Source organism: Medicago truncatula, chromosome 5 (genome assembly GCF_003473485.1).
Source record: "Medicago truncatula cultivar Jemalong A17 chromosome 5, MtrunA17r5.0-ANR, whole genome shotgun sequence".
Taxonomy (NCBI): domain Eukaryota; kingdom Viridiplantae; phylum Streptophyta; class Magnoliopsida; order Fabales; family Fabaceae; genus Medicago; species Medicago truncatula.
In genome coordinates this window covers 20,963,249-20,978,214 of record NC_053046.1, presented here as the reverse complement: position 1 = coordinate 20,978,214, position 14,966 = coordinate 20,963,249, and the positions used below count along the sequence as shown (strand labels likewise).

Sequence of the window (14,966 nt, the reverse complement as noted above, 5' to 3'; positions counted from 1 at the left end):
TACAGTCAAAATTCATGAAGGTCCAAAACAAAAAATATTCAAATTACAAGGACGAAATCCAAAAAAAATATTTTACAGAGGATAAAACTGAAAATGACCTATATTACAGGGGGTAAAACACTATTAACCCTATTATATAATAGTCACCATTTCTCTTTTCTAATGGGGATTTGCACATGAGGATGTGACTTGAAAGTTTTATATTAATTTTTCTCATCTCATCTTAAACAAATGATATCTATCAATGTTTATATTATTATTAAGAATTTGAATCAAGTGTCCAAAGTTAACATCTTGATCTTAAATAATCAAGTATCTATATTTAAAAAAAAATAAAAATTCTAAGTATCTATCAATTATAGAGGTAAAATCAATTCTAATTAAGAATTTAGAAACATAGGTCTTGAGAATCACTCTTGTCTCTCCAAAAAAGAAATACAAACATTTAAACATGACTTTGTATAATGTACACAAGCAAGCTAGTCTATGCACTAGTTTGATCGATAAGTCTTATCATATCTTATTTGATTAAATGATATGACATATAGATTCAACGGTGAAAATAATTTTGTGCATGATCCAAGAATTGTCTTACAATATTTGACGGTTTCTTTTCCCACCATATGAGCTTCTGACGCACGGATTTTAGAATTCAGACTGCATAAAAACCTCAAAAAACCTCCAAACACACAAAGAAATATTTCGGATTTTAAAATCTGAATAGGACGCACGAGAAACTTGTAGGGTGGGAAAAATAATAGCCTACATATATACCATTGAATTGGACCTTAAACATATGTATTTTGAAAATTGATGTTTTGACATCAAAAAGATCATAATAACACATGGAAGTTACGAATTTACGACAAGCGGTAGTTAACTACCGCTGGCATATCTGTCAGCAGTTAACTGCCGTTGGCTCCAGAGGCAGTTTCTGGTTTTGCTGCACTTAAGTGCAGTTCTAGTTGTGATTTTACGCGTTTCGGTTGAAAAATCAAAATAAATCAAAACTTATTCAGAATTATACGAAATTTTATAGACACCTCAATAAAAATACATATAGATGATGTGAAAATTTTCGTGACATTCCGAATAAGTCTCGATTTTTTTTATTTTTTCGACCAAAACGCGCAAAATCACAATTGAAAAAATAAAAAGAAATTGACACTTAATCGGAATGTTACGAAACTTTTCATATAATCTATATGTATTTTTATAGAGTTGTCTATAAAGTTTCATAGCATTTCGACTAAATCTCAATTTATTTTGATTTTTTGACTGAACCATGCAAAATCACATTTTTTTTTCCAAGTGCGAGTCCGAAAAAGTGTCCTAGAGGTTGAACTTTTTCCCGATTTTTTGCACTCATGTTTAGAACAAATAAATAACATCCCCCACAAAAAAAAAAAGAATTTTGTGCTGTTTTTTTTAGACACCTCTATAAAAATACAGAGGATATGCAAATTTTCGTATTATTTCAACTAATCCTCAATTTATTTTGAATTTTTTACTCAAACGTGTAAAATCGCAATATTTTTCCAACTGCGCGTCCAGAAAAGTTATATAGAGGTTGAATTTTTTCATTATTTTTTGCACACATATTAAGAACATAAAAAAAAAAAATCCGCAAAAAATTAGAATTTTTCGACAACGGAAGGATTAAATATGAATTTTTAATGCGTCAATAACTCAAGTAACCAAAACATCAAAACGTCGACATAGAAATTGAATTTTGACCAGGTTTTTGCAGACAACTCTAATATATATATATATATATATATATATATATATATATATATATATATATATATATATATATAGGATTTGTAAAGTTTCGATTTATTTTGATTTTTTGACCGAAATGCGTAAAATCACAACTAGAACTGTAGCAAAGTCAAAGGCAGTTAACTGCCTCTGGAGCCAGCGACAGCTAACCGCTGCCGGATATACCATCAAGCGATAGCTAACTATCGCTGGGGTAAATTTGTATCTTCCATGTGTTATTATGAACTTTTTGATGTCAAAACAACAATTTTCATGTATTTTTTATTTTTTTACTCTAATTGAGATCGTGCTGTGAAGTTATAATTGAATATCATCATGCACAAATATTTCATAGATACCAATAGATATCAAAAGATCATGTCACTCTTATTGATTTATAAAAAAGATTACAAATTCTATATGTTCATAAACAGATTCCTTGAACCTCATGACACAAATCACATTAATCCATTTGTTAGACCAAAAAAATATGTATACATAAACACAATAATACTATTCAGTATTCATCTAACTATAAAACAAAAAGAAATAACAAACTTAATATGATCTCTTGAGATTCTTGAAATCTGAATCAATACAATCTTCCAATTCAGCCCTATAAGGATTCATCAATTTGAGAAGTTCAGTTGCTTTATCTTTGGTCTCATCATTAAAACCAACTTGCAATACCAATAATAGCTTTTGAAAAGCACCAACTTGAAGTGCTTCAATTAAAGCTTTTTCTTCATAATTTTTGTTACCATATTTGCACATCTTCCATATAGAAGAAACAGAATATTCTGTAGTCAAAGGTGAAACTCTCAAGATTTTTTTGACCAACAATGGAATTGTTAAGTCATTTTCATAAGCTGTTTCTCTTGTAAAGTCACAGCTTAATAGAGAATCCAAAATAGTTAAAGCCTTCTCACAAATGCTTTTTTCAGAGTCAATAAGAATGTGTAAAATTGAAGAAACCAAACCCAATTCAACAAATGAGAATTTCATTTTTTCATTGAAATTTGAATTGGATGAAACTAAGTACCAAATTATCCTCAATGAAGATTTTGTAATTATTGGACTAATTCTCTTGTTAATGAACTCAATTAAAAGCTCATTAACTCCTTCAATTTCCATAAGTGCTTCTACTTGTTTCTCATCACCAAAAGAAAGAATCTCTTTCAATGCAATAATAGCTTTTTCTTTTCCCTTAACATCTTGATGCTTCAAAAACCAAATCATGCAATGTAAAGAAGCTTTTGAACCTAAAGATTTTTGAGCTTCTAATTGAAGTGGAAACATCCAATTAAGTGCTGATAAAATCACTTCAAGAACAATATCATTTTTCTCAATAGAATCATTAGCAAAAGCATCAAATGCTAAAGCTAATGCACTAGTTGCTCCATTTTCAACTATGCATTTTTTGTTCCTCTCACTTTCATTACTCCATTTCTCCATTTTTTGAACCAATCCAATACAACCATATTGATCCAAACCTTTTGCTGATTCCTTAACTCGAAAAAGAAGCTCAGAAACATCGAGTGGACTAATCGGTATTCTTGGAGTAGGAATCCTCTCAACACCATTTTGTCTATTTTCAACACACCAATCTTGAATCATTATCCTAAGAGAATGATTTGGAATCATGTCAAAGTTTCTCACAACTTGATTTGTGAGAGGACATGTATAGTTTCCTTCATTGAACCATCTTTCAACACTCTCTCTATCATAGGTTATTCCTGTTGACAATGTCACAGGATCTTTCATCAATTCAAGTGTAATAGGACACCTAAATTGATTTGGAACCACTACCTCCATGTTTGGTTTTCCACCTTTGTTGTTTTTCTTGTTCTTCCTTCTTCCCCAACCTAACACCATCTTAAAAGCTTTTCTAAGATAATTTAACAACCTTAATTATCAAAGATAACGACCTTACTTGAACAGGATCTGTTCTATAGGATCGTACTACTGTGTCCTTGATTTCTAAGGAAACAGAAACAAAAAACAATATTATCAAAGAAACCAAAAAGAAGCTATTTTTGTTATTGATCAAGTTTTAAATGAAGGTATTTTTGTTTTTAGGATACTTTTTTCTGTTGATCAAGTTTGAATCTTTGGTTGAAAATATTAATGGATTTTGCAAGTGGGTATGTTCATGTATTTATATATAGAAATAGTCTATAGTATGTATATATATAGAGACAAAAAAAACACAAAAGAAACACGTAAAATAATATATTTTAACGTGTCATGTGTTTATGAGGTTTTTGTTACTATTGACTTGTAGGGTCAATGTTGTTTTCATACAAAGAGAGTTTCAACTTCAAAAGGTTGGACCCTATAAGGAATTATTCTAATGAGAAACATTCAAAATTGAAGAGAGAGAATGATGTTTGTATAGTTTTGTATAAAAGAGGAGTTATGATTTGAATATTGACCATTGAAGATTTTTGAGGAAAATTGAGAACACCTCTAGCAGTCAAAGGGAGGAATTGGTAAACCATCAAATGGCTTAAGGTAATTGTAATGGACGTTTGGGATTTTGATGAGGTATATGCAACACATCTCCACCGTTGAGTTGAGATTTGATTAAGATTGGTTAATTTTGTATGTCGAAATTTATTTATCTTAAATATAATTTGGTAAACTCGAAATATAAGTCATTTGAAACATTATTAATTTAGTGTTTGAAACATTATTAATATAGTGTTTGAAATTATTAATATTTAAAACTTGAAGATTTTTTTTTTTTTTTTTTTTTATAAACAAAATTGAAGAACTTACATTTTGTGTGTGTGTTATGTGTTTATTCTTACATTATAGAGTCAAAATTGATTTCAAACACAATAAATTTTGATTGAGTGATGTCATTTGAAATGAAATTATAGAGTCAAAATTGATTTCAAACATAATAAATTTTGATTGAGTGATGTCATTTGAAATGAAATTTATCTCTAGAATTAATTCTTGAATTTTTTTTTAAAGAAAATTTATACTTAAAGTTAGAATTTGTATCTTTTGACGCACATGTAAACTTTACAATTTAATTTATTTTGACATGAATATATCACATTCGACTCACTTTTAACAAAAAAAAAAAAGATAAATTTATAAATCAATTCACTTAAATTAAATTTGGTCAATGCAACTAAACACACAATATTTATTTCTTTTTATCAATTAATTCAGTCATTTACATTTTCTAACAAGGTATAATATAATTTAAAAATCAATTGAAAATATTTTTAAAATTCATTAACTCTAGAAACTAAATTAATCGTACTCTATGCTTTTAGAGACTAAAACCATAAAATGAGGATACATTTATTCTAAGAGTACCTTTTGTTTTCGGTCCTTAAATGGCCACTTTATGTTCATGTGAATGTCAAGATTATAACTCTTTTATGTTTAAATTGTATTCAAGTTATATCCGTTTATTATGTTCAACATTTATATATTTATATTATGTTCAGAAAATGTCAAAATAATATCCATTAGAGACCGAAAATAAAACAAAATTTTTTGTGAGGGTGAAAACATCTCATTTTATTTTTTGGGGACTATAATCAAAATTTGATATATTTATAGGGAACAAAAACTTATTTAACCCTTACATAAATTACAATGTGGGAATTTAATTTATCTTTGTTAGAAAAATGGTGTTAGAGGTGATCGTATGCGGGTCAACATAGTTTGTGATATAACGTGTTATTGGTGAGGTATGGGGCAGAAGGAAGGCGTGTGAGGGATGGTTGCCAGTCTGTGTTAGTATGGTGGAGGCACTCGGTGGGCATCCTCCGAGGGGAGGGATTAGTAATGTATAGTAGAATAAGTTGGTTATAGTTGTTGGGATGTATGTTTAGATTCGTGGTTAGGTAGAGAGGTTTGGAAATGGTCGCTTCAATTATTTGCTTAGGAGGAGGAGATGTTGGGGAGTGTAGTAAGCTTTTATCTAACACTTTTTAATAGATTAGTGTGGAAGATAGGTGGAGTTGTTAGCGCTGATAAATATTACATTGTCAGTGGGGTTCATCATATGTCGATGGTGGTACAGTCGAGTAATCGAGATGACTCTCAGAAAATCAAAGTGAAATATAATTTTAGGGACCAAAATAAAACAAAAATAGCTTAAAAAACCAAAGTGAAACCTAAAATTAACTTAAGGAACCAAAAATATAATTTAACCATTGTTAGTAGAATAAGTTGGTTATAGTTGTTGAGATGTATGTTTAGATTCGTGGTTAGGTAGAGAGGTTTGGAAATGGTCGCTTCAATTATTTGCTTAGGAGGAGGAGATGTTGGGGGAGTGTAGTAAGCTTTTATCTAACACTTTTTAATAGATTAGTGTGGAAGATAGGTGGAGTTGTTAGCGCTGATAAATGTTACATTGTCAGTGGGGTTTATCATATGTCGATGGTGGTACAGTCGAGTAATCGAGATGACTTTCAGAAAATCAAAGTGAAATATAATTTTAGGGACCAAAATAAAACAAAAATAGCTTAAAAAACCAAAGTGAAACCTAAAATTAACTTAAGGAACCAAAAATATAATTTAACCATTGTTTTTTAATGACAAATATATATTATAAAAATAAAAAGAATAAATCTCCGGTAAGTGCACAACAAATTATATAAATTAGAGTATAAGAAGTACTCAAGTCAAGCGATAATAAAATGAAAGAATTCCTCCAACAGAAAAACAAGAGTGAAAACTAAATCACCAACAAAAAACCATATAAATTTCCATCAGGAACACTCAACCACAACCGAACAAGAGGAAGACTAGGAACAAAACCCCTCGGTCAACCAATCTCAAGACAAATCTGCCACAAGTCCCTAACGGTGCCAACATAAAATGAGTTCATTATCCCACTGATAGAAGACAAGTGTGATCATAATATTTTTCTAAAAACCACTTCTAAATAGAGAATTTAACCCTATCCATCAATCGGAGCACATACGCCTCCTTCACTAAAAAGATGTGAGCGTTTTGTTTTTTTTTTTCTTGAAAATTTAACATTTGTATAGTGAAATATAATGTTTATAGTGTTATTAAGCAAAATAATTCTATCTAGAAGATTTACTCATTTTTTTTAATCAAAATCAAGAATTACTCTCTGAATTAGTTTGATCTCTCAAATCCTTGAATTAATAATGGTAAGGTATTTTAACCTCCCACAACCCCAAATCAGAAGGTTAGTTTGAAACTGTCTATGGTAGTGCTTTTGGGGGTAGACTTGGTGACACACGCTTTGCACCATGGAGTCATGGACCACACGCCAACACATTTTTATTCCTTAAATAAAAATAAATAAAAATAATAAAAACTACTACTTTTTTTAGGGAAAAAAAAACCACTACTTATATTATATCTATGCATGTGTTATTAGTGTCATGTTGACTTTTTGGTCCTCTTTGGGGTTTTTTTAATTCTTGACAACCCTAACATAGACAACTAGCCTCATTAACTAATGGAAACATATTTAATATATTTGATTCTAATTTTTCATGTGCCTCTTTCAGACAAAAATAACCCTTTCTTCACTTCAGAACTTACTCTCTCTGGTTGTTATTATAAACAAAATTCTACTTTTTAGATATATTGAATAATTAATGTATCTAGTCTTTATTATAGACTGAATACATTAATTATTCAATGTATATAAAAAGTGGAGTTTTGCTTATAATAGTGACTGGAGAGAGTACTATAAATGATATAATCGGTTGAAATCGAAGCTTAACTCATCTTTATAAAATCGATCTTATCTATTCGATGTGGGGGCAGTACTCTTAGGCTTGGTTTGTGTATATAAGTGATGGGTACCCTGATCAATAGACTCTAATTGCATGCTATGATATCATCTTAAAAATTATGGTTGAGTCTAATACAACTCTACAAAGTCGACTTGTTGAATGTGGAGGAATTAGTCGACACCTTTGATGATTGGTTATCATCATAATCTATGAATATACAGAATTTTAAGAAATCGTACGTGGAAATTATTCTGTTATATATTCTTTCTTTGATGTGATACCTTTGTGAATAAGTTAAATATTCTAAGATGCTCAATATGAACGAAGCTTGGATTTAGGATTAACTAATGAAGTCGGTGCAATACGCGGGAAACGTATACAAAATTTTTAGAGAAAATATTAATAGGTGCCCTAATTTTAAGGATTTGTTAAAAAGTTTAAAAAATTTATATTAAAATTTGTGTATGAGTACTTTTATACAACACGAACAACTTAACACACGAAAGCCACACGACATGTATAACAACGTGCAATTTTGTATTTAATGGAGTATATATTAATAAAACAATTATACCAAAGAAATACTTTTTTAATCTCATATTATTTGACACGGTTGACTCCATCACATATATCAAGACACAATTTTGATCTTAAATATCTTTAATAATATATTAGAAAAAATTATAAAAATTTGGTATTCTGAAAATATTCATGAGACGAATCCAACAACATCTTATATACTACAATTTGTCTTTGTATATTAGTAAAAAAAAAATATGATCAAAACATGTTATATGAATAATGCACATTTTTGAAATAAGTCAGTTAAAATGGAACGGATGGAGTAACATCATAATCCATCGTTCCTTTGTTAATGGAACGGAGGTAAGACACGGTACAAAATTTGATTTGGAGAAACACCATGGAATGAGGTGTTTTTGTCATTTTGTGCAAATCAAAATCAAGAGAAAAATCTGAATGACACTATAAACTTGTTCGTATAATTTTGACGACATATTGTTGTGCTTTTCAGCATTTTCCTTTGTATATTTAATTTTTAACAATGTCTGTTTTGACGACATATAATTTTTTGTATATTAAATATATACATTATTTTTTTTTTTTATCCTTAACAATGTCTGTTTTAACGTGACTCTTGTATTTAAAGGAGACACACCTATGATGAAAATGTACAGTGAGATTTAAAGGAGACACACCTCTTGAACAATATTTTATTTCTTGAACTTCAAATTTCTTACTTATTAGTTTCAAAGAGTAAAATTTTAGCCATCATAGACTATTTGATAAAAAAAAAAATACTACGTTAAAACAAATATAAATTATATTTTTAAAGAGGTGTTTAGGTTATAAATTTAATTTGTGATTTGAGAACTTTGATGTCTATTTTAAGTTTGACATACTATTTTTAGGTTATAATTAGTTATAAACCTGTGCTTCACATAGGTTCAATAACGTATTCGATAAAAAAAATCTTAGAAAGAAGAGATGTTAAAACAACAGAACATTGTGATTCATCATAAAATATGTATGGGCTGATTAAGAGAGCATATAATCAGTTTATGAGATTAGAAATTGACATAATATTTAGGATGAAAACAATTGGAACTAATAAAGGAACCAATGATGTGTGAATTTACATATTATCCAAAATTATAAAAAAGAGTGTTGTTGTTGTAGAGTTACCAAAAAAGGATTGATAGCCATATTTACATCAGATGAAATCAAGTAAAGAATTAGCATCGGTGAGTGAAGATAATCTAGTCTAGGATTAGAGTTAAGGTGATCTGTTGAAAGTGCGGATCATGAACACCAAATCTTTATTTGGAAACGACTTGAACGTGCATATTTTTAGGTGGCTTCTCTAGATAAAAAATTAACTTATCACCTACCTCTAACATATGTTCTCGGCAAAATTTGAACCATTGGCCGCCTAAGTATTTTTTGTAACTTGTTCTCTTTGTCGTTATCAAGCGACACTTATACCTTTTTTTGAGCTTGTTTGTCGATGAGTGTGATTGTTTTTCGTGTTCCTTTTAGAAATGTCATTGATATCTCATTTGAGAAGTGCTAGGTATAAAAAAAATTGCAGTGTTAATTAGAAGTTATATCTATGCACATTTCTAAAACATTTACCAAAGCATTATAAAGATTTACTGTAGGAAAAGAGCATGTTCTATTTTGATCAAAAGATTAGGAAAACAACATTACAATTAACATGATACTAATTGTAACAATGAAAGAACCAACAATGTGCAGATTAACGTTACATAATAGTTAGGTTTATAAAAGAGATTGCAAGTTTCATAGACTAACCAAAAGGGGGATTTTTGTCAATATTTACTCTAGACAAAATGAAAAGAACAAATGACATCCCAAAGTCAAGATAGTTTACGACTACAGTCCAAAGCGATACGTCAAAATAGTAGAAGTTCAAATAGTTCAACAACAAAGATCTACTTTGGAACAACTCGAACTTGCAAGTTCTTCAGTGACTTTTCGAGATCAAAGATGAGCTTACCACCTTCTTCCATCACTCGTTATCTGCAGAAATTGAACCACTACCCACCCAAGTAATTTTCATAGCTTGCACTATCGGTGGTAATGAGGTGACAGTTATATTGTCTCTGTGTCTGGTCATCAATGAGAGTGATTGATTTGCGCTTTCCTTTAAGAATTGTTCTTGACACCTCGTTTGGAAAATGCTAAACAGGAAAATAACTGCAATATTAGTGTAATGCATATTTACATGGATAAGATGTATGCGAATATAGTTACATATAATTTATAAAATAAAGGTAGCATAACTGATTTTAAGCTAAAGAAAATGTAGTTTGACTTCTAATTTATCTTCCTATTATCTTCCTATAAAGTCTAGATAAATGCATGCATGTACATTATATGTACCCCGTTGACCAATTAACATTGTTGAAACAAATGGAAATTAAGCATCACTTCCGCATGTGCATATATAGCTAGCACCATTTGACATTGACGTCTTCGAACATTTGGTGAAACTCTCATAATACAATCCAAACTGGTTATGATTGAATTTAGTTGTGTTCCAAATAGTGATGCAGTGTGTTTCCTAACACAAATTATGCACATGAAATAAAGAATAATGCAATATGTATTTTTAATTTGTGCGTAAAAAAACTCAAAGCATGTTTGTGCATAAAAAAAAAGCAGACATTGACTAAGTTTATAAATTCAGCAATTGGCCTAACCCGAGACAGTTTGGAAAAATCGTTGTACGAAGTACATTGAGAAGAAGTCAAACTCTGACTTAAGTTCTAACTGAAGCTTTGACTCTGAGCTTGAGAAGTGTTAAGGTCACGACAACAATTCAAGAAACATGGTAAAAAAACAATCAAATCGGAGCCTTGAACCTGACCAATTGTTACATATATTTGGGTTGCCATTGACTACAAAATGGAAGCAAAGAATTCAAGGTAAATAGATGGTAAATGATAAAGCTACATATTATTTTTCCCATAGTGTTACATCAACTATATTCCCACTACATAAGAAAAAACATCTTTCGGGTCATTATCAAACTTATACAAAATCCTATCATATGATGTTGATAAAATAGAAAATAATTCCTTTTCTATTTAGCAATGTTTAGTTTTTTTGAATAAGAAAAAGATATGCATAATTTGTTACGAAAAAGTCGGTTTTTCTCGGGGGCTATGACATCCTCTCGGTCACAGATGATTGCGGGAATGCTTGGGTTTAGTGCTGGCACCTTTCCTTTTTCTTATCTCAAATGCCCCATTTTCAAAGGTAAGCCGAAAGGGACTTATTTTCAATACATTATTGATAGAATCAAGGTTAAATTTGCTACGTGGAAAGGTACTTTGCTGTTAATTATGGGACAAGTGCAGCTCGTTATTGGTTACATTTACTTCTAATTCAATCTGGGTTATTGGTACAGGTACAAAGATTAATTTATGGACTGACAACTGGCTTGGCAATAGTCTGCTGGAGTTGTTGCAAATTCCGCTCGCAATTCACAATCAACTGCGTGCTATAGTTGCTGACATTATTGCTGATGGGGCCTTGCTGCTCCCTGCAGCAGCGCTGATGGGGCCTACTGCTCCTTTGCTGGATTCCCTTGTCTGGCTCCACTCATCAAACAGTAAATTAACTTCGAAACTTGCTCTCAATTTTCTGAAACCTGCTGTTGTTAATTTACCATGGGCTGCTGTAATTTGGAAATCTTGCATCCCTCCTGCGCATTCATTTATTCTTTGGTGCATTATGCATGGGAAAATTCCCACGGATGAAAACCTTCGTCGTCGTGGATGTATTAATGTTTCGATTTGCAGCTTCTGTTTACGCACGGATGAATCCTACGAACATTTGTTTCTTCATTGTCCCTTTGCAAAGAATATTTGGTTATGGCTGGGCGGTCTCCTTCATACCCCTTTTGACATACTATCTTTTGCGGCCCTGCTTGGTTCTATTCCGCAAAATTGTTCTTCCCAAATTCATGACATCCATTTGGCTGCGGTAATTCACTCTCTTCATGGTATTTGGATGGCGCGGAATTCTTTGCGTTTCACTGACCAAACAGCCTCTTTACACTCGACAAAGGTTCATATTCTGGTGGCTATTAGCTTTAGTGGCAATATTTCGACTGGTAAATGTATTGTTTCAGATGCAAATATTCTAGATGCTTTATTGGTCTCTCCCCACAATCGTCGTGTTAGCGATATTTTGATGGTGTATTGGAAGGCCCCCTTGGCCCCTTGGATAAAATTGAACACAGATGGCTCTCTAATTGGTTCTCATGCAGCTTGTGGGGGCCTGTTCCGTGACCACCGAGGCTCCCTTTTAGGCGCCTTTGTCTGTAATATTGGCACATCTACTGTTTTTTATGCTGAGGTATACGCTTTTCTTCTTGCTTTGGAGTATGCAGCTCAGAACGGTTGGAGGAATGTCTGGTTAGAGAGTGATTCGACGATTGCTCTTTTGGTCTTTAAAAACCGGTCGCTTGTTCTGGTTTTACTCCATAATGGCTGGCATAATGTTTGCAACCAAGGAATTCAAATTATCTCATCTCACGTCTTTAGGGAAGGGAACTGTTGTGCATATTTTCTGGCTAATATGGGACACACGACCCAAGGCAACGTTTGGTTATCGGTGTTGCCTCAGACTATTCAGACTGACTTCTTCTTGGACCGGAGTGGGTTCCCTCGTTCTAGGCTCCCGTAGTCAGTTGTTTCTTTTTCTTTCTATTTTATTTCTGTTTCTTTTCCTGTTTTCTTTTCTTGAGGGTTTTGGCCTAGTCCCCCCCCCCCCCCCCCCCCCCTCCCCCTCCTATAAACTTTTTCCATTTTTTTAATAAAATTTTATCTGAGTTTGGCGGCATAGGATGGGGGTTCTGCGGGGTGCCAACCTAGTTGGGATGTCGTTATATATATATATATATATATATATATATATATAAGTATAATTTTTTTAGAAATCAATACATTTTTTGAAGAAAAGACATCTACAATTTTAATTTTAATTAAAATCAAAATTTTATAAAAATTATACGCATTAGTGTAACAAAAAAAACAGACACACATAAAATATTACTCTAAATGCTAATATGTGTGTCTGTATATTTGCGAGGTTGAAGAAAGAAAATAAAAATATTTTGTATCATTAAATGATAGCGTGAATAAAAATATCTGTGAAGTTGTTATGATTAAACGATATTTAAATTAAATATATAACTGATAAAAAGATAATAAAATTTCTTTGAAAAAAAGGTAATAAAATTAAATGGAACCTCCTTAAAAAAAATTAAATGGAACGGCTAAAAAAAATAAATGGAAGAAAAAAACATATTGAAATATAATATTAGAAAATAAAAGAAAAGGTTCCAAACATGAATTGAAGAGAGATGCTTATGAAATAAATTGTCGAGAAATAGTTTTTTGAAGTAGCATTCAACAACTTTTGATCAAAGCTCATTCCATTCAATTTTATGCATTAAAAAAAAGTACCTTTTATAATAAGTACTTAATTGATATTGTACTTGGCCTAACTTCTCCTTAAAAATGTATAGAAGTTGAAAAAAAAACCGGATCAAACGGTGTCTTAATCTCCCACAACGGCAGTGTAGAAGAAACTGAATTTGGGAGAAAAAAATTAGAAAATAAAACAATTGGAAAATAGTCAAAAGTTTTTAAATATATGAAAATTGGAAAATAGTTAAAAAAAAATCGCTGAGGTAGCACTCAACCAAGCAATACTAAAATATATTATATGCATTAGCGTTACAACAAACAGATAGACAGACATAAAATATTACTTTAAACGTTAATGTGTGTGTATATATTCGCGAGGTTGAAGAAAAGAAATAAGAATATTTAGTATCATTAAATGAAAGCGTGAATAAAAATATTTGTGAGGTTGTGATGATTAAAAAATATTGAAATTAAATATATAAGTGATAAAAAGATAATAAAATTCTTTTGAAAAAAAGATAATAAAATTAAATGAAACGGTTCAAAAATATAATATTAGAAAATAAAAGAAAAGGTTCCCAACGTGAGTTGAAAAGAGGTGCTTGTGAAATATATTGTCGAGAAGTAGTATTTTAAAGTAGGATTCAACAACTTTTGGCCAAACTCATTCCATTCAATTTTATGCATTAAAAAAAGTTCTCTTTCTAGTAAGTACTTAATTGATATTATGTTTGCCTAATTTTAGGTTTATCAATTTTTAGGAGGTTTTGGTCTTATGTCCCCCTCCTTTTCTTTTGTATTTCTCTCTTTTATAATGAAGTTTTGAGGTAGTAGACCTTTACTGCTCCTCTTTTTGGTTAAAAAAAAAAAAAACTTCTCCTTAAAAATGTAAAGTAAAAAAAATCGGGTCAAACGGTATCTTAATCTCCCACAACGGCAGTGTAGAAGCAACTGAATTTGGGAGAAAAAAATTAAAAAATAGTTAAAAATAAAAAAATTCGAAAATAGTTAAAAGTTTTTAAAAATATAAAAATTGGAAAATAGTTTAAAAAAATTGGTGAGGTAGCACTCAACCAAGCAACACTAAAAAAAATTATATGCATCATCGTAACAAAAACACAGACAGATGAACATAAAATATTACTCTAAACGTTAATGTGTGTGTGTTTGTAAATATTTGCGAGGTTGAAGAAAGAAAATAAAAGTATTTGATATCATTAAATGACAGTGTGAATAAAAATATTTGTGAGGTTGTGATGATTAAACAATATTGAAATTAAAATAATTGATAGTGTGTTTGACCTAACTTCTCCTTAAAAATGTAGAGAAGTTGGAAAAAAGTCAGGTCAAACGATACTTTAATCTCCCACAACGGCAATGTAGAAGCAACTGAATTTGGATGAAAAAATTGAAAAATAGTGAAAAAAATAAAAATTGGAAAATAGTTAAAAGTTATTAAAAATATAAA

General features: G+C 30.7%; 2 protein-coding genes and 1 pseudogene across 2 annotated transcripts; 2 read left to right on the top strand and 1 right to left on the bottom strand.

The window, feature by feature from the left end:
- Positions 1 to 2,101: 2,101 nt before the first annotated feature.
- LOC11435859 (U-box domain-containing protein 21) lies at positions 2,102 to 4,135 on the bottom strand. The gene has a single exon (XM_003614266.3). It carries the CDS (start codon positions 3,637 to 3,639, stop codon positions 2,323 to 2,325), a length of 1,317 nt encoding a protein of 438 aa, XP_003614314.1. The 5' UTR covers positions 3,640 to 4,135; the 3' UTR covers positions 2,102 to 2,322.
- Positions 3,688 to 3,806, top strand: LOC112422310 (uncharacterized; annotated as a pseudogene).
- Positions 4,136 to 11,224: 7,089 nt separating the features above from the next.
- Positions 11,225 to 12,752, top strand: LOC112422085 (uncharacterized). Its single transcript, XM_024784828.1, has 2 exons — positions 11,225 to 11,318; positions 11,470 to 12,752. The coding sequence occupies exons 1-2, from the start codon at positions 11,225 to 11,227 to the stop codon at positions 12,750 to 12,752; spliced, it is 1,377 nt and encodes a 458-aa protein (XP_024640596.1).
- Positions 12,753 to 14,966: the final 2,214 nt, after the last annotated feature.

Excerpts from the sequence above, each read along its gene's own strand:
- LOC11435859 (XM_003614266.3), bottom strand. The coding sequence starts at position 3,639 with ATGGTGTTAGGTTGGGGAAGAAGGAAGAACAAGAAAAACAACAAAGGT.
- LOC112422085 (XM_024784828.1), top strand. The coding sequence starts at position 11,225 with ATGACATCCTCTCGGTCACAGATGATTGCGGGAATGCTTGGGTTTAGT. Across the intron at positions 11,319-11,469 it reads CAAATGCCCCATTTTCAAAG|GTACAAAGATTAATTTATGG; the intron begins GTAAGCCGAAAG and ends TTATTGGTACAG.